General features: G+C 51.6%; 1 protein-coding gene across 1 annotated transcript; it reads left to right on the top strand.

The window, feature by feature from the left end:
* The first annotated feature begins 10528 nt into the window (after positions 1 to 10528).
* Positions 10529 to 18646, top strand: LOC144724765 (5-hydroxytryptamine receptor 5A-like). Its single transcript, XM_078604152.1, has 2 exons — positions 10529 to 12313; positions 18302 to 18646. The coding sequence occupies exons 1-2, from the start codon at positions 11585 to 11587 to the stop codon at positions 18644 to 18646; spliced, it is 1074 nt and encodes a 357-aa protein (XP_078460278.1). The 5' UTR covers positions 10529 to 11584.
* The last annotated feature ends 1864 nt before the right edge of the window (positions 18647 to 20510 follow it).

The following is a 20510-nucleotide window of genomic DNA, read 5'->3' on the forward strand; positions in this document are numbered from 1 at the left end:
ATACGGGGGATCTTTGTCTTTGTTTTAATTTGAGCGTGTGTGTTTATGCATGTATGTGTGCGTGTTTTAATTTGAGTGTGTGTGTGTGTTCTAAATCTCTGTGTGTGTGTGTGTGTTGAATGTGCGTGTGTGTTTATTTATCCGTGTGTATGTGTGCGTTTTAATTTGAACGTGTCTTTCTATAATTGTGTGTGTTTGAATGTGTGTGAGCGCGTGTGTGTTTCTATATACCCATGTGTGTGTATTACTAGTGGGGAGCGGTAATGTAGCGGTTAGCGCGCTGCACTACGAACCTGGCGACCCGGGGTTCGATTCCCGCTCACGGCCAACACCAGTGACGATTACCAGAACCGGTCCTGGGCCTCCCATAGGCCGACTCAGCCTAAAATGAGTAACTGATGCGGTGTGCAAACATGGCCACTGAGGAGACAAAGGCGGCCGGGCGTGGTGTTGGACACCCACCTCCTCGTGTGCCTTTTCCGGCATTCATAGTTGCTCGCTAACAGCACTTGCCCCAACAGTCCGTTGAGGCTATACGGGGGATCTTTGTCTTTGTTACTACATCTCGGTGTGTGTGTTGTGTTCTAAAATCGACGTGCGTTTGTATCTGAACCTCTGTGAGCGGTGGCGCAACGGTTAGTGCGCTCTGCTACGAACCGCTTGACTCGAGTTCGATTCCCGCTCACGGCCACCAACACCGGTGACGATTATCTGAACCAGTTCTGGGCCTGCCCGAGCTCCACTCAGCCTCAAATTAGTAACCTGATTGCGGTGTGTAAACATCGCCACTGGGGAGACAAAGGCGGCCGGGCGTATGCCATGTTGGACTTCATAGATCGTACTCGCTAAAAGCACGTGTCTGTTAAGGCTATCCGTGGGATCATTGTATTTGTTTTAATACATCCCCGTGTGTGTGTGCTTTGTAAATTTTAATAATTGTGTGCGCGTGTGTCTATATCTTGCGTGGTTCTAAATCTGTGTTGTAATTGGAAGGTGCGTTAGATCGCGCGTGTGCTCGGAGTTTAATATCTGTGTGTGTCTCTATATCGTGTGTTTTAATTTAAACGTGTGAATGCTTATCTACGTGTGTGTGTGCGTATGTCTTTATCCTATCTGTAATGCGTATGCATATTTTAATTTTAATTTGTGCGTTTTAACTGTGTGTGTGTGTTTCATTATTTGTGGGGAGCGGTAGTGTAGCGGTTAGCGCGCTGCGCTACAAACCTGGCGACCCGGGTTCGATTCCCGCTCACGGCCAACACCAGTGACGATTATCTTTATCGGTCCTGGGCCTCCTCTAGCTCCACTCAGCCTCAAATGAGTACCTGGTGCGATGTGTAAACATCGCCACTGGGGAGACAAAGGCGACAGTCGGGCGTAGTGTTGGCCACCCACCCCTTCGTGTGCCGTGCCGGCCTTTATTGGTGCTCGCTACCAGCACTTGCCCCTACAGTCTGTTAAGGCTATACGGGGGATCTTTGTCTTTGTGTTTCATTACCTGGTGATGCGTCACCATCAGCATTGGGGAGACAAAGGCGGCAGTGTCCATCGCGAACAGCAGCGCACTTTGCCTCGACCTGCCTCTGGAACGCTATATGGGGGATCTTTGTCAGTGTAGCACGCGCTTCATAACAGCAGCACCAACAATCATCACTTAGGGGCTAAACGGGGGGTGTGCGGGGGGTGGTATTTATCCTCGGCGTAATTGCGGCAGACTATATTAGGACGCCGTGAGCTCATTGGAAACATTTTCCCCTTCGGACAGGAAGACGAGTCATTTGTCCATTTTGTGAATCAGTCACAGCACTTACGTGAGCAATCGTCGTCGTCGTATGGAATAGAGTAAGGGGCCGTCCATAAATGACGTCACGCACCTACGGGGGGGGGGGGGGGGGTCAGATATGTGTGACGAGGGTGGGAGAGGTTTGAGAAATGTGACGTCACATCACAAAAGCGCAACTTTAAATAAATAAAGAATTGTTATAACAACGCTAATTGTTATAGCAACACTCCTACAACATCAGAGTGCAGCGCCACATTAAATACGCACTACAATGACAATAGTTTAAAGCGATTTGAAGCATGTTTATTTTCAAAATGGAAATATGGTTTTGGGGGGGGGGGTCTGACTTTTTGCGACGCCGTGTGACGAGGGGGAAGGGGGGGGTCAAAAATTGTCCAAAATCGCGTGACGTCATTTATGGACGGCCCCTAAGCCCCCGTGTCACTGGGAATGGACTGGGCACAATCTGGCACCGGTGGCTCAGCTATTTCGTGACGATGCCCCCCTTTGAGCTCGTGCGATATTGTTTCGACTCGCCCCGACTGGACATCTGTTGCGGGAAGAGCTTCACAGCTCATCGGATTTCTCCAGCGAGCCAGCCAGCCAGCAAAACTTCGTTTTTGTTCTTGTTGAAAATAGTATAATGTTAAGTGCAGAACCAAATGTGATGTAATGATGACTCGTTGTTATTGTTGGTGTGCGGCTATTAGTGAACATGACGAGACCAACATCTAGCTACACTCAAGTAGCCCTGATTCAATCACAGGCAAGCTGCCCGGCTTGGACGGCCCCACCTCAGCCCTCTTGACTGACCTCTGACCCACGGGGGTTTGGGGGGCGGGGCGGTCACCCAAAGACATCCGCTTCGAAGCGGATGTCTTTGGGTTTTTTACAATTCGGCCGTTCCAAAAGTCAGCGGCGCGTTACCGCTGCAACGGCGCCACGCACGCGCACGAGAGAGCGAGACGAGAGCCTTGAAACTTCCGTCGTCGCAAATGCGCAACCGCCGATCTCTCTGCGTAAAACAACAGCCGGACATCGCTAATGAGCCCAGAGGGGGGTGGCCGGGCGTGGGGGTGGGGGTCTCAAGGCGCCTGCGATTGTTCCGCAATTCATTGTAATTGCGATGTCAGCCCACGTGTGTTGGAACGAGTGCGCACGTGCGTGTGTGTGTGCGCGCGTGTGTGTGTGCGTGTGTGTTTGTTTGTGTGCGTTTTTGCTACGGAATATAAGACGCACTTTCCGCTAGCGCCCATCCGACACCAGTGACAATTATCTGAATCGATTCTGGGCCTCCCCTGAGTCGACTCAGCCTCAAATGTGTACCTGGTGCGGTGTGTAGTAGACATCGCCACTGGGCAGACAAAGGCGGTCGGGCGTGGTGCTGGCCACCAACCGCCTCGTGTGCCGCTGCTCATGAACAGCACTTGCTCCGACATTATGTTGAGGCTATACGGGGGTGAGCAGGGGTAGGGTGGGGTGGATGGGGGAATATTTGTCTTTGTAAACATCAGCACTGGGGAAGACGGAGGAGGGGGGGGGTAAAGAAATTGCGTTTTGCGGGGCCGTTTTGCGGCCAATTTCCTTGCGTTTTCACGCTCGCTGATGTTTTCTCGACACTCGCTAAGGGGGGTGCCAGCCGCAACCGCTGTGTGCGGCGTCTCGTGCATTGATCGGGGGTGGGGGGGGGTCGCTCTTTCATCTCAACGTCTCCGCGATGTCTCTGTAATCTATTCCGCAGAGGGCCAATTGCACACCGCTTGGCTTTAAGCTGTACGCGTGTACAACAGCGCATGGGGGGTGGTAGGGAGGGGGGGGACATTGCATAGCATTAACCGCTAACACCTAACGTCCTGCCGCTAACGACCCATACGCGTTACACGTCTGTGCGTGTGTAAATATATGTGCAGCTACGCGTTGTTGTTTCTTTGCTTTTCAAGTGCACATAATTAATACATGGGGCGCGCAGCATATATCCAAGCTATTAATATCAACTGTGTTGTGTGTGGGGGTGGGTGGGGGGGTATTGGTCTTTGTACGTATGTGGGGAGCGGTGGCGCAGTGGTTAGCGCGATGCGCTAAGGAATTCGCTGACCCGAGTTTGATACCCGCTCACGGCCAACACCAGTGATGATTATACTGAACCGGTCCTGAGTCTCCCGCTGGGACGACTCAGCCTCAAATAAATACCTGGTGCGGTGTGTAAATATCGCCAATAGGGAGACAAAGGCGGCCGGACGTGATGCTGGCCACCCACCCCCTCATGTGCTGTGCCGGCCTTCATCAGTGCTCGGTAACAGCACTTGCCCCAACATCCTCTTAAGGCTATATGGGGAATTTCCAGCTTTGTTTTGTGTGTACGTCTACACATCGAGTTCCAAATTCCGAATGATTTAGTTACATGATCGTATTCTCCGGAGTGGAAAAACGCCCCAGGAAAGTAAGACGCAACCTCAAACGTCTGATCGGCGTGAATCAAATTGCACAAATCTGGCCACGCACTCACAGACACGCCTAGCCGATTAGAAGAGGCAACCCTCCACAACATTTTGCACGAGACGAGTCAAAGTGATTTCCTCCTGCGAACATTGGCACATCGCTGTTCATCTCCCGTTCACCAGCCTCGCAGAGCCTGTGGTGGAATGTCCACATTACTATGGCCGGGGGGGGGGGGCGAGTCGAATCTGACGACAACGACCTATTGACCGAACCTACAAAGTGGTACGTTATTTTATCGACCCCGGATGAATGATGGGCTGAGCCCCCTCCCCCGCCCTCAGCCCGCTCCCGGCCTAAACAAGAATGTGAATTCGTATCCTCTCAACGTCGAGCCAATCTTCAGCTGCTGGGCCGACTGACTGGATACAGCGGGGGGGGGGGGGATGAGTATTGCGTCTTATATTCAAGAGAATATGGTAACGGATGTAGACGTGAACGTTTATTCACTGCGACAGAGGGGCCACGCTATGAATGAATCATGAATAACGCAGAATGGAAACTGTTTCCTATTTAAAATCAACCACGCATGACAACAGCAAATACGCAGAGAGGCTGACGTCATTCAGACATCATCATCAGTAGCCGGCAGTCATGGTCAATCCACTGCTGGATGAAGCCTCCCCCTAATGCCGCTGACACCACCACCACCACCACGTCTCACAATCTCCGCGGGGTGACATTCTGCTCGGGCAGCAGCGGCAGCCAAACACGCGAGCTTGATGATTTTAATTTGTTCCATCGCTTCTCGCGTGGCCGCTCGCTCGCTCGCTCCTTGGACGCGCCCCCCTTCGCTCGGCTGCCACTTCGTCATCGCATGAGAATGTCAATTTTATATTGGGAGAAATCCGATGAGCTGTGAAGCTTTGATTTTTTTTTGCTCAAATATTTTTTCGTGTATATCTTTTTTCTTTTTCATCATCTGGACCGCCGATCACGAATCCATCTCACGGCCAGGACGTGTGATGGACGGCTCCAAAAAAATAATAATAAACACACTTCGCGGTTTTAGCAAGTGAAGTCGCTAACCCCCGCGCGCGTGTGCCCCCCCCCAGTCCACGTGTTCCTCATCCTCCTCCTTCCGTCTCTCAACGCGATTCCAAGAAGGTGATTCCTCTCCGCGCTTCTCTGCGCAGCTTCTTTTCCGAGTGGGTTTTGCTTCGTTCTCAAACGTGAGCTCATTTGCTCACGATTAACGCGCCTCCACCGTACGTCAAAGCAGGCCGTTATAGGTCCGTGGTTACCCACTCATTCACCCCATTTGTCTTCGTCGTCAATATCAATAGCACGGTAGCATATTTGATTTACATTGTCATGGGCTTCGTTTTAGTTATATCCCTCCAAGCGGATGATGATGATGATAATGATGGAAAGTGTTGTTATGTTTTGGCACGGTGCCCCATTTCATAGGGTTATGCAATCAAATTAAAAACAAAAATATATAATTATTGATCTCCTACTTTGCCTGCACGACACAACTGAACTGCTTTGCTAATGCCTCCACCGCAATTGTCCAGAGCAACACCGGGAGCACGAGTGGTGGCAGCTGGGGCCGAGCGATGATTTTCCAAGATAATGGGATTTGTCTCAGATAATAACAACAACAACAACCACAACCACAACCACCACCACCACCTCAGTGCGGGCAGAGAGAGAGAGAGAGCAAGTCTTTGCGAAATTGCCCGCACAGTCCCCCAGCGAACACACGGCGTTTGTTGTTGCTGCTTTCCACGATTACATAACCGGGCATTTGAAGAAGAAAAAAAGGGGGTTACGTAAAAACAAGAATAACAATCGTGGTCAAGGCGCAGCCCTGCAATTGCTTACTCGCGCTCACTGCTGGTGGAAGGGCCTCCACTAGGGGAGGAGGAGGGGGTGGCGGGAGCGGTGTGGATCCCAGGAGAGGCTCAGGACAATGTTCAAGACGTCAATCTTTTCACAGTGGTGTCTATAAATTGATCGTTTTCAATGGTTAATGTTTTTAATTTACGTAGGCGCAGCCATGCAAGCTCCTGCTCACACCCACTGCCGGTAGAAGGTACCTACACGAGAGGGAGATTAGAAAGCCCTCATCGCGATCGGGATATGTTAACTATCTCGCCTGGTATACAGGAGGTCTTGGGTCCGATCCAGACCTTGACGCCTGCTGCTGCTGTATATTTGGGGTTTTCATGTCTCCCTCGCCGTGGTCGAGTGGATTTTTCTCCAGGGTCCTCCGCTTTTCCCCTCCACATTGAGAATCAACATCACGCGTTCATAGTATTTGGCTGCTGTACATTTCCACGCGATATGCCACGTCGTTGGGCTATCACTTGTGGCCAAATTGTTCCTGAAAAAGAGCTCCATCGCTCAGTGGGCCTTACCTGGCAAAATATAAATATTTCGTTTAGTTTGTTGGCTGGATATCAGTCAATAAATCATCATCAGCAGCAGCATCAGCGGCAAGTGAATCCATGCCGGAGCTCAAGATGTATCCGAATCTTGATCTAGACTGGAGGAATCCGATGAGCTATGAAGCTCTTTGTCACACTGATGTCCAGCATTGGGCGGCATCAGCCACTCGCGAAAGATGTAAACCACTCAGCGCGAACGGCGCAGAAATAATGAATGAGTGAATTGATGCGGGTGGAGGTGAAAGGTCAGCGAGATGTAATATTTCCTCGTGAACGGTGAGAGCTGCGCATGTGATAAACAGATCCCCTAACTTAGTGGGATAAAATAAACACGCGGACTTGACGCCGCCACATCGAAACAACAATAAACGAATGCAGGTATATTTAATACATCCCATCAGCCGCATGGCCTTCTGGGAGTTTCGTTTGTTTGCTTAGCTCCCCCAGCAGCATTTGGTTTAATTCGAGCAAAAAAATATATATATAATAAACTCTGTACCGGTGTCTCATCAGCAGAGTCTGGCTTTGCTGGGGCGCCTTCGGTCAGAGCAATTTGGTGGCAAGGCAATTTACGCCCTGGCCGCTTATTTAATCATTTACACCATCGCTAGCGAGCGGAATGAAGCGCCTTGCGCGTTCGCGGCGAGCTGATGCCACTGGGTATTTGTAACCCGTTAATTGCCCCAACGCGGCTAATAACGCTCCCACTGGGGCGCTATCAATTCACAGGTCGCACCTTTGCGTGGTGAGCGGTGGCGCAGTGGTTAGCGCATCATCAAACCCCCGCGTCCCCCGTCTGTGTTCGATTCCAGCTCGCGGCGGCGGATGGCAACTGCCTCGACTCGTAGCTGCTGCTGCTGCTGCTCAGAAACTATCAAATTAATTGAACATAAAAAAAATAACCAGTAAAAACAAAGTTTGTCACTATAAATCCTTTATATGCGTGGCATCGGTTTTATTTTATTATTCATTTATGTTTTTCTTGAGTAAGAGTTTCATTTTTATCACATTGGTATTTTAAATTAAATATGAAAAAAACATTTTCCTAAAAAGTGGAAAATTTTGGAATTTTCTTTTCACGAAAATAAATTGTCATGTACAACGATTCTGTGTGCAAAATGTCAGCTCGATTGGATCACGGGAAGTGGGTTAAAAAACGACCGAAAGATTTGCACGGTCGTAAGCGCGCAAGCAAGTGAACTTAATATAAAGGATTTAAAAAAACGTTGATTCAATGAATTGTGAGCTTGGCGATAGGTGGCGCTGCGGTTAGCGCACTGCGCTCTGAAACCCCGCCAACCGGAATCCTGAGTTGGCTTCGTGGCCACGGTTAGCATCAGTGGTCCGTGATCTCTGAACCGGTTTCGCCTCGCCACCTCCACCAACCTGCACCGACCAGCGTGGTGAAGTATGATCAAACACCACCCCACTTTGACTGGCGCGGTGTGGGGGGAAGCCGCCATCTAGTAGTGGATGATTGGCAGTGCGCTGTACAGTACAGATGCAAAACATACATTACGTCTCTTTGTCAATCCACTTGCAGGAGGCCAATGGCCGTTCTTCATACCACGTGTCATAGGCGACGTTTCGGGAAATGTGGCCCTTCTTCAAAGCACCACGTGCATCGAAGAAGGACCATTGCCCGAAACGTCGTCCATTTTACATACATATATATTTATTTCAGGACCCACACACATTGCGATTGACAAATGCGTTGAGGGTTTTTAATTTTGTCATTTTTTAAAACACATTACCACCACGCACATTGCATAGAATGAAAGTCTCGTATAGAGTACACGTGACTTCTATATGCTTTACGTAATGAATGCATGAACAATTGGACGATACATGATGCCAATGTGGGCAGATGAGTCCGCGTGTGCTCCGAAGCCCACGGCACACGCGAGCGATGCACGTGGGCGATTCGCTCCCGCGTGGCAGCCGAGTGAGCGATGTGGTCACACGGAGAAGAGACACGGGGAGGGAGAGGCAGCAGGGGAGGGAGAGTGATGGACAGGGAAAGAGTGAGAGACAGACAGGGGAGCGAGAGAGAGAGAGACACTGAGACAAAGATACACGGAAGGGGAGAGAGGAGGGGAGGGAGAGTGATGGACAGCAAGAGAGAGAGATAGACAGAAGGAAAGAGATATATGGAGATAAAGATACACGGAAGGGAGGAGAGGAGGGGAGGGAGAGTGGCGAACAGGGAGAGAGAGAGAGACACACACATACACAGGGGGAGAGAGACACGGAGGCAAAGATACACGGAAGAGGGGAGAGGAGGGGAGAGAGAGTGATGGACAGCGAGAGAGAGACACACACACATACACAGGGGGAGAGAGACACACACACATACACAGGGGGAGAGAGACACGAAGACAAAGATACACGGAAGAGGGGAGAGGAGGGGAGGGTGAGTGATGGACAGCGAGAGAGAGAGATAGACATACACAGGGGGAGAGAGACACGGAGACAAAGATTAGCCTTACAGACTGTTAGCGAACACCTCTGAAGGCTGCCAGCACGTGCGGTCTCCCCAGTGCTGATGTTTAAGATGTCGCAGATTAAGTGCGAGTCGAGGCAGGGGTGGGTGGCCCTGCACCGCCTCTGATAACCGCCGCTGACGTTAACTGTGTCCGGGGAATCGACAGCACGACGCCGCGTTCGTTGCGTCATTGCGCTCACCACTGCGCCACCGCTCCAACAAAAACTAAAACAAGGACCTGAACAAATTTTGATTTAAAGTTTTCGTGACTGCAGGGATTCATAGTCTTGGTTCTTTCGGTAAAGTCACGTAGAAGGGAAATAATAAAATAATATAAATATAAAACAATAAAAATTCTCACGACGTTTCGACTGCAACACAAGCAATCATCATCAGGTGTGAAATCCACAGCAATAAAATTTCACACCTCATGATGATTGCTTGTGTTGCAGTCGAAACGTCGTGAGAATGTGTTATTGTTTTATAATTATATTATTTTATTATTTCCCTTCTACGTGACTTTACCGAAAGAACCAAGAATAAGGACCTGCACAGTTTGTCGGGGGTCAAGTGCTGTTAGCGAGCAAAGATGAAAGCCGGAACGGCACACGAGGGGGCGGTTGTGTGGGTGGCCGGAATATTTTTATTTTTTTATTTTTTTATTCAGATTTTTATTATTATTATTTTTTCCTTATATATTTTTTTATTTCTTTTTTCTTCATTTTTTTACGATCAGTGGAAACAAGAAGATGCTCGCGCCCGGCCGCCTTTGCCTCCTAGCAGTGGTGATGCTTAACACATCGCACCGGGTACTCATTTGAGGCCGGCTCGACTTAGGGGAGGCCCAGTACCGGTTCAGATAATCGTCACCGGGTGTTGGCCGTGAGCGGGACTCGAATTTCGGGTCGCCGGGTTCCAATCGCCGCAGCGCGCTAACCACTGCGCCACCGCTCCCCCACGCTCGCAACACACGAACGCACTCTCTCTCTCTCTCTCCCACTTCCAGGAACTCCTCCCTCTCTCTCTCTCTTCCGCGCGCGCTCTCTCCCACACATCCCCCCCCCCCGTCTCCCCCCCCCTCTCTCCCCCCCCTCTTTCTTTTTTTTCTCTCCCCACCCCCTCTCTCTCTTACGCGCGCGCACTCTCTCCCACACATCTCTCCCCCCCCCGTCTCCCCCCCTCTCCCCCCCCCCCTTTCTCTCTCTCTCTTCCGCGCGCCCCCCCTCTCCCCCCCTCTCTCCCCCCTCTCTCTCTCTCCCCCCTCTCTCTCCCCCCTCTCTCTCCCGCGCGCGCGCTCTCTCCCACACATCTCTCTCCCATCTCTCTCTCTCGCTCTTATTCCTCCAACACACGTCTCCATTATTTATTAATTTCGTGCCACAAGGTCGCGTGTTGGATCGCAGCTAAGCGAGCGCGAATGTGATCACATTACAGCGTTCGTCTTGTGCGCGCGCGCGCGTGCGTGTATATATACATAGTTGTGTGTACACGCACACGTGCACGCGCATACGTGCACAAGCGTGCGTCATCGTATCTTCCATATCTCTCTCTCTTTCTGTGTGTGTGTGCACGCGGAACGGGGTAAATAGAATAATAATAATAAGAGCAATGCTGCAGCTGCACGCCGAGTATGCGCGGTTTGCGGAAGAGATCATCCTCAAGGATGAAACATCAACCGTAGGTAACGCTGAAAGTGTGTCCCCCTCCCCCCTGCTGTTCCGATGCTTTGACGTGAGATTCCAGTCACGCAGGTCGGGCGGTAGGCTGACTTGGCTGGCTAACTGGCTGGGTAACTAACTGGCTGGCAGGCTGGCTACCTGGCTATCCAACTGACCGTACAAGTGGCTGACTGGCTGGCGAACTGGCTGGTAAACTCCTTGACTGGCCGGCGAATTTCGCCGCTAAACGAATGTGCTGGTTGGTTCGTTGGCTGGCTGAGCAGCCGGTTAACCTGACAGGCGAGTTGACTCGCCAATTGGCCGGCTGGCCGAACTGGCTGGCTCGACATCGTTGAAGATTTTTTTGGAAGGTCACCTGCTTCGACTCTCAATAGACGAGGTCAACTGCTACCGCTTTGTGGCGGTTGTCAACAGCGAGTGCCCCGCTTCTCTATGGCACTTGGGAAGAACGCCGAGTGGATATTCAGATCACCGAGAGAGTATACAACTACCACGACCCCTCCTCCTCCTTGGAAAACCGAGCTGCGTTTTGCGCGCGGTCCGGTTCCAGCTCGCCTGATGTGGTAAGTCGAGCAACTTAGGCGCGTCTGAGCCGGGGCTGAAGCGAGTCCCGGGACCTTGCTATTACGCGGTCGTGTGGACGCGGCAAAGGAGTTGTTCGATTGAATCCGCATAAAAGTTCGAAGTGGTTCTAATTGAGAGAAGTGGTGAACGCGGCGGGCAGGGGGGGCCTGTGGCTGGGGACCAAATGGATGGCAACTGGACCACCTGGGATGCCGGCGACTCCAACGACACGTGGCCACTGTCCGAGCCGCGGCGGCGTTACTCGGTGTTCACCATCCTGACGCTCACCCTGCTGGCGATGCTCATCGCGGCCACGTTCGTGTGGAACTGCCTCGTCATCGTCACCATCCTGCGCGTGAAGACCTTCCACCGCGTGCCGCACAACCTCGTGGCGTCGCTCGCCGTCTCCGACCTCCTCGTCGCCGCCCTCGTCATGCCGCTGGGCCTCGTCAAAGAGCTCCAGGGCAGGCGCTGGATGCTGGGGCCGCTCCTCTGCTACGTGTGGGTGTCGTGCGACGTCCTCTGCTGCACGGCGAGCATCTGGAACGTGACCGCCATCGCCCTCGACAGGTACTGGTCCATCAGCCGCCACCTGCAGTACACGCTCAAGGGCAGGCGGCGCGCCTCCACGCTCATGATATCCACGGCGTGGTTTCTGTCGGCCATCATCTCGCTGTCGCCCCTCTTCGGCTGGGGCAATGACTACTACTCGCCCGAGCTGCTCGAGTGCCACGTGAGCCACCAGCCGTCGTACGCCGTCTTCTCGACGGTGGGAGCCTTTTACCTCCCCCTGTGCGTGGTGCTCTTCGTCTACTGGAAGATCTACAAGGCGGCGAGGCTGGGCGTGGTGGGCAAGCGGCAGCAGCGCAACGCCGTCACGCCGATGCTTCCCCAGCAGGAGGAGGTGATCATGGTGAGTGGAACCACGCAGCACCACCACCACTACCACCACGCTCGCATTGTGTCGCCTCTGCCGCGAGAGAAGGATGAACTGTCAACTGAGTCGGTTTGTTTTCAACCTCGTTTTGACTACCCCCCCCCCCGACCCCTTTTGTTGAATTGTGTTTCAACCGAGTTTACGCAGCGGCTCTATCCTTACGTAATCAACCAACTCCCCCCCCCCCCCGTGGTTCTACACCCATACCCCGTCTCAGGTTAGGGATCTCACCCACAAACATGATCCTGGGAACGTAGCGAACGTCCGGAGCCAGGTTTTGATCGTTGGGCTCGGCCTGTGAGAGACATTGGAATGGAATGTTAAAACGAGATGAAGGGCACAGCCCTGCAATTGCCCGCTCACGACGCTGCTGGCGGAACGGTCCCTTCTAGAGGGACTTTTACAGCACTGGGACTCATCCTTGTTTTGGCTGCTGTACCCACTTTGTTGAATTTAGTTTCAATTGAGTATAACCCCCCCCCCCCCCCCCCGTTGCCTGGTCCCAACATGGTTCTGATGAATAAACGTATGAATAATGAACATGAACATTTTAACCACGTGTTCATTTTGATGAGCTAGTTAGTAACAGCAAGCAAAATACAAATTTAAAAGATTCTCGCTCGCTGGTTACTCTTGGAAACCGCATTGTTTACCATCAACGGGTTTCGAAAAGTCGATTGTACCGTGCTAGGCTACCCTGTGGATTCGAAACGTATCGTAGGCATTTCACATTGACAATATATCACCACACTGGTTAAGACGGGCCGCGGGAGCATAGAAGTACAGAGCAATAATTGATGTGGATGCACCGCCCCTCGACTGCCCACGCCGTATCGCCGCACGCGGAAAACCTATAGCACCTGCTACGCATGCCGGTTGGGCCCGATCCAAATCGCAGTCCACGCTTCACCACGACTGATGATGAGTGAATTAAAGCACCGGGCTGGTCAACAAACTATAGCGTTGTGCGGAATCTTCACCGCTGACCTAACTCATCAGCAAGCCGCGGGACCGCGTGCGCGATGTGGCGATGTTTGCCTATCGCCCAATAATCCGGAGACGTGAGCCCCCGACATCTGTCGAGAACCTGCGAAGATGATCGTAGCTCGGCCTGGATAGTGCGTGGACGCACGGACATCCGTGCAGGCTTCAACATTGCGGCGCTCAGCAGTGCCGGACGAAGCGAGTGCGAGGCGTGGAGCAATATGTTACAAAGGGGGCCCTAAATAAAATAAATAAATAAACACGTAAATATTCAAACACAAATTTTTCACTTGCATAGTAAAGTAATTGTATTTTTTCACTTGCTATACAGCCAGGCAATAGGACAAATCGCTAACTTTAAACACCCAGTCGCGCATTAAAGTTGGAGGCGGTATAGTACTATAGTGATAGAGCAAGTGCTGAATCACTGAACCGGAATTGATAGCTTGAAATCATTTAGTGCGGGGCCCGTAGCATGTGTAGCTGCTTGTGCTACTAGGATCATCCGGCAATGGTGCTCAGTCTAAGATAAAGGTCCCTCCGTATGTCGTAGCATGTGTAGCTGCTTGTGCTACTAGGATCATCCGGCAATGGTGCTCAGTCTAAGATAAAGGTCCCTCCGTATGTCGTAGCATGTGTAGCTGCTTGTGCTACTAGGATCATCCGGCAATGGTGCTCAGTCTAAGATAAAGGTCCCCCCGGATGTCGCCTTAAGCGGGTTATGGGGGGGCGAGTGTTGTCGGCGAGCGGGAACCCATGAAGACTGGCACGGCACACGAGGGGGGGGGGGGGTGAGTGGCCAACGCTACTCGCCGGCCGCCTTTGTCTCCCCCAGTGGCGACGTTTGCACACCGCACCAGGTATGCATTTGAGGCTGGGTCGACTTAGGGGGAGGCACCAAGACCGGTTCAGATAATTGTCACCGGTGTTGGCCGTGAGCGCGAATCGAACTCGGTTCGCCGGGTTTGTCGAGCAGCGCCCTAACCGCTGCGCCACCGCTCCCCACTGCGGGGCTGAGTGGTTGACGCCACACGGCCAGTGCGGTAATATTTGCGGTACGGCGCATTGCTGTACTGTCCTTCTATGCTCCCACGACGTTTGTCGTCAGCAGACCGCCCTGACCAGCGTCGTGAAGTACTGTGAAGTTCCCCATGAGTCACGTGACTGAGCGAGGAATTCATCCAGCAGTGGATTAACGGATGGAGTGTTGGGGATTCTTGAAATTCCCACGCAACTAACATTGGCACCACTTTACACGTGCTGCATGTAGCTGATTCTCCCAATTAAATACTGAAGCGCCGGCAAAGTAAAGACGAGCCAACGGCTAAACGTGCACCCCAGAGGTCGCAACCGGGTACCCGATACCCGTACCCTACCCGATACCCGGCTACCCGTACCCGACCGGGTACGTGTACCCGTTTGCGATCCTGGTGCGGCCGGGTACGGGTAGGCCGTGAGTCACTGGTGAGTAGCCGTTTGTCACTCATTTCGGGTAGGGTACGGGTAGGGAACGGGTACCCGTACCCGGCCGGGTACGGGTACGGGTCGCCGTTTGCGACCCTGGTGCGGCCGGGTAGGGGTACGGGTAAGGAATCAAAACCCGTTTGCGACCTCTGGTGCACCCTCTATCAATAAAGTTAAACGAATCTGGTGTCACACACGTACCTGAGTGTATAAGACGTCCCCCCCCCCCGCCCAACGTTTTGGTAATAAAAAAATATAAAGAGGGGGTGGGGGAGTGCGTCTTGTAATCCGGAGAATAGGTAAATATGCTCTCGTCGTAAGCAATTCAACGAGAGAGCGAGACACGAAAGTGCAGAGAACAAAAACACATTTAATGGGGCAACTATCTAATTTCGCAGGCTAAAGGATGCGTTGTGGGTGTGAAGCGGAGTCTGTTCCTCGGGGTGTTTTTTTTGTGTTCAGGCCGTAATGAAATCTGTAAAAGTCACTCAAATGGGAAATGTAGAGTTGAGCGCGTTGATTTTATGCCATCGTTAAGACACTGGTTTCAGCATGGGTAGGTTCATCAGCACAAGCGCGCGGGGAGAAAAAACACGTGGTCTGTTTGTTAAGAATGTCATCGCTCGCGCACAAAACAAAGACAGCCCATCCCCCGGTAGAGCCTTTAACAGACTGTTGGGGCAAGTGCTGTTCGCGAGCACCTACGATGGCCGGCACGGCTCACGAGGGGGTGGGTGGCCGGCACCACGCCCGGCCGCCTTTGTCTCCCTAGTGGCGACGTTTACCACACCGCGCCAGGTTACTCATTTGAGGCTGAGTCGACCTAGGGGAGGAGGCCCAGGAACCGATTCAGATCAATCGTCGCTTGGTGTTGGCCGCGAGCTGGAATCCGAGCTCGGGACGATGCCGGGTTCGTAGCGCAGCGCGCTAACCACTGCGCCACCGCTCCCCACACGATATACACGTGTACGCACGCGCACGCGCGCGCGCGCGTTGAGGGGTCGGTCGTTTTGCTCGAGGGCAGTGCACGCGTCGTAGATTCCACAAGCGCACGTCACATATATCACCAACCGTCGCTACACACAAGATCAAGAGCAGTAAAAGTGTTGTTATAAATGATTGTATTCATGTCTGTAAAGGGAAAGTAGACGGTGCGTGTTATTCTTGCACGATGAGAACGTGTTCTTAATTTTTACATTTAAAATTATGGGAATTGTTTTTTCTATCGACGATTTTTCGATTTTACGCACCGTTTTTCACGAAATAAATCCTAATCGTAAATTGAAGAATGCCTGTATTAAGGTTTTTTTTGGGTGAAATATTAATAGAAAATGTATTTTTTTTAAGTTGTTTATTTAACACGTATGCATTCGCGACCAATATCATCCATAATGCAGGGTTTTGGGTTAAATCGCGTAAATATAAATGTGTCGTTAAACCCGCCACCACCCGACACAGCCAATTAGTCAAGTTCCTCACGTAAACTAAACTTGACAATCAGTTGCAGCTTCAGCACACCGGCGTGTTTTCGAGTAAAACCCACGACATTTACAATTCGAGGTCGAGGTTTTGCTCGTAATTACAACCAGCACCATCAGGCGATTAGTCCGAATTGTGAGGAAGTCTTCCCGTTGTTGCGATAACCGCTTGCAACGAGTGCGGTTACGCTTGAGTAAGTAATTCAATCTCATTAAGTAAGCTTATTCACTCTCATTTGGCCGTATGAACAAATCGCCGTTTACTGAAGTTGAATCAGCCTCGAGACGGTACCAGCTTCTGATGTGGCCCCATGGACTGTTATCGGTTATACACCTGACGTGCACTTGGGTTGCATGCAACTTGGATTGCATGCAACTGGTCGCATGCAACTAGTGGCATGCAACTGGTCGCATGAAATAACCTTTAATAATGCACAGGGCCGGGGTGAGAGATCGATCATAATGCGCGCGATAGACGCAAGCGGATATCATACATTTTCTCATTCTGCCTCGAACATGAGTTGAAATTTGTTGACAAATGTTTATTTAGCATTGCCCGCGTGGTGGCCTTTAACACTCAGTGAGTGTGTGTGTGTGGGGGGAGCGGTGGCGCAGCGGTTAGCGCGCTGCGCTACGAACCCGGCGAAAACCGAGTTCGATTCTCGCGTCACGGCCAACACCGGTGACGATTCTCTGGATCGGTGCTGGGCCTCTCCTAGGTTGACTCGGCCTAAGAATACTCTCCAACACACCGCGTGCTGAAATAGCTGTAGCAAAGCAAAGTTGAACGCGTCGGCTTTCGCGTAACGAATTGGTAGTACAACACACCGGTGCAGCACCCGGTGTGCTGTAGTGGTAAATAATTGGCACGTTTTTTGTTTACGTGACGAACCTCACTAATTGGCTGTGTCGGGTGGTGGCGGGTTTAACGACACATTTATTACGCATCGAGAAGCAATCGGCGTTGTTCTTCATTCTCGACCACCGCCCATCATCATCACTATCATCATCGTCATCATCATCGTCATCATCATCGTCATCATCGTAGTCATCGTCATCATCATCATCATCATCGTCATCATCATCGTCGTCGTCGTCGTCATCATCGTCATCGTCATCATCGTCATCATCATCACCATCATCATCATCGCTTCGTCGAGCAACGGTGTCGTCCACCGCTCCGCTTACTCTCCTGAACAGGCGTCATCCAACAGTGGACAGATCGGGGCACAGCGTGATTGTGATTTTGACGTTTTGTTTCAAAGTGACTTCGACCTCTCTCTCTCTCTCTCCTTGCACTTTTCCTCTCTCTATCTCTCTGTATCGATCTTCCACCCTTTCTTTCGCTCTCTCTTTCTCCCGCTGTCTCTCTCTGCTTATCTCTCCATCTCCCCCCCTCCCTCGCTATCTCTGTCTATAAATATCTCTTCATTTTTTCCTCCACGTGTCTCTCCATCCCCCGCGCCTCTCTGTCTCTTTCTCTCTTCCCATCTCTGCTGGAGGGTGACACTGACGGCTGGTATGTGCTTCCAGTGTTCAGAGGCCTGCTTAAGACGCGGCTCCGGCTGGAGCACGCGTACCACACACATGTCGGTGATGTGCACGTCTTCTTCGAACGCTGAGGAGCCGGAAAAGCCCTCTGTACCAGCGTGGACGGCACCCTCGTGTTCACCTTCTGAAGCGCTCGCTCGTCACCGTGGCGTGCGCGATGACCACCTCCACCACGTGACTTTTCTTTTGTATTGTGCGCGGTGCTTTTAGCGCCACAGCGCATCGATTTGTAGCGATTATTTTCTTTTGTTTGCTGGTGACTTTGTGTATTTCATATTGAAATCGCCTCCAGTGCTTTTGCTGCTGGCGGCAATAAAAGTTGTTTAAAAGTCAAAGTCTCTTCCCATCTCTCCCTCTTTTCCCCTCTCTATCTCCCTGCCTCTATCTCCCTCCCCGTCGATCTCTCTCCACATCTCCCCCCTCCCGCGTCTCTCTCCCCCGGCCCCCCAACTCTCTCACACCATCTCTCCCCCCCCCCCCCCACGAGGAGGCCAAGCAGTCGTCGTCGCACGAGGCCCGAGTGGCGTTCGCCGCGCGCCACGCGGCGGTCTCCTTCCAGGCGGCCGAAGGCGACACGTGGCGAGAGCACAAAGAGAAGCGAGCCGCGCTCATGGTCGGCATCCTCATCGGGGTGTTCGCCCTCTGCTGGATTCCCTTCTTCCTGAGCGAGCTCGCGGCGCCGCTTTGCCTCTGCGCGCCTCCTCCGCTGTGGCAGAGCGTCTTCCTGTGGCTCGGCTACTCCAACTCGTTCTTCAACCCGCTCATCTACACGGCCTTCAACAAGAACTACAACAACGCGCTCAGGAATCTCGTGCCGTGCGCGCAGCGCTGATGCGCGCGCGGTGGGTGGGATGGGGTGGGGAGGAGGAGGAGAGGGTGGAGGAGATGGAGGTGGAGATGGAGGAGGAGAGAGTCGAGGAGAGGATGAAGGGGAGGGTGAAGGAGATGGAGGTGGAGGAGAGGGTGGAGGAGGGGGTGGAGTAGGAGAAAGAGGAGAGGGAGGAGGAAATGGTCGAGGAGAGGGAGGAGGAGGTGGAGGAGATGGAGGAGGAGGAGGAGAGGGAGGAGGAGAGGGTGGAGGAGATGGAGGTGGAGGAGAGGGAGGAGGAGAGGGTGGAGTAGGAGAAAGAGGAGGAGAGGGAGGAGGAAAGGGTCGAGGAGAGGATGGAGGAGAGGGTGGAGGAGATGGAGGTGGAGGAGAGGGAGGAGAGGGTGGAATAGGAGAAAGAGGAGGAGATGGTGGAGGAGAGGGAGGAGGAGATGGAGGGGAGGGTGGAGGAGAGGGAGGAGGTGGAGGAGAGGGTGGAGTAGGAGTGAGAGGAAGAGCAAGATGATGGGAGGGAGGAGTGGGAGGAGGAGGAGGTGGATGACGATATGGAGGAGGAGTGGGAGGAGGAGTGAGAGAACTCGGAACCCAGTAAACACAGCACATTGTAGCAACGTTCGACCAACGTTAGTCCGACGGTTTCAACCGCATGCCGACGTTGACCCAACGTTGCGTCCTTACCGAGAAGAGGAGGACGATGAGGATCACAAAGAGGAGGAGATGGGAGATGAGGAGGTGTGGAGGAGGAGATGGTGGGTCGAGGTATTATTCATCACAATGAAACGTTTTTGTTCAGTCCGTCTGTTCAGGAATGGATTCGTCTATGCTGCTGCTGCTGTTGTTGTTGATGTTGTTGTTGTTGTTGATGTTGTTGTTGTTGATGATGATGTTGTTGTTGTTGATGATGTTGTTGTTGTTGATGTTGTTGGTGGGAGCAGGAGCAGAATGATGAGTAATCATCGTCAGCAGCAGCATCGACAACCTCATAACCGAATACCATCTGCACCATCGTTATCAATGGCATCGTGATGAGTAGCATCAGCAGCAGCATCAACAACAGTAGCAGCAACATCATCATCAACAGTAGCAGCAGCAGCATCAACAGTAGCAGCAGCAGCAGGAGCAGCAGCATGAATAGCAGCAGCATGAGCAAACATATTCATATTCAACTGGAGGAATAAGTTAAGCATCGTCAGCAGCATCAACATCAAAATCATCAGCAGCAGTAGCATCATGACGGTGATTTTAATCAGCAGCAGCAGCATCAACATTAAACTCAACAACATCATAATCAGCATCATAACGGTAATTTTAATCAGCAGCATCAACATCAAAATCATCATCATCATCATCAGCAGAATCATAACGGTAATTTTAATCAGCAGCATCAACATCAAAATCATCATCATCATCATCTTCAGCAGAATCATAACGGTAATTTTAATCAGCAGCATCAACATCAAAATCATCATCATCATCATCAGCAGAATCATAACGGTAAATTTAACCAGCAGCAGCAACATCAAAATCATCATCATCATCATCAGCAGAATCATAACGGTAATTTTAATCAGCAGCATCAACATCAAAATCATCATCATCATCATCTTCAGCAGAATCATAACGGTAATTTTAATCAGCAGCATCAACATCAAAATCATCATCATCATCTTCAGCAGAATCATAACGGTAATTTTAATCAGCAGCATCAACATCAAAATCATCATCATCATCATCAGCAGAATCATAACGGTAATTTTAATCAGCAGCAGCAGCGGTTGTATCACAACCATCGTCATCACGAGCAGCCGCAACAGTAGCAGTATTAGCAGCAGCCATTGTCTATCAACTGCTGGATGGATGCCTCCCC

Source organism: Lampetra planeri, chromosome 21 (assembly GCF_965212315.1).
Source record: "Lampetra planeri chromosome 21, kcLamPlan1.2.h2, whole genome shotgun sequence".
Lineage (NCBI taxonomy): Eukaryota > Metazoa > Chordata > Hyperoartia > Petromyzontiformes > Petromyzontidae > Lampetra > Lampetra planeri.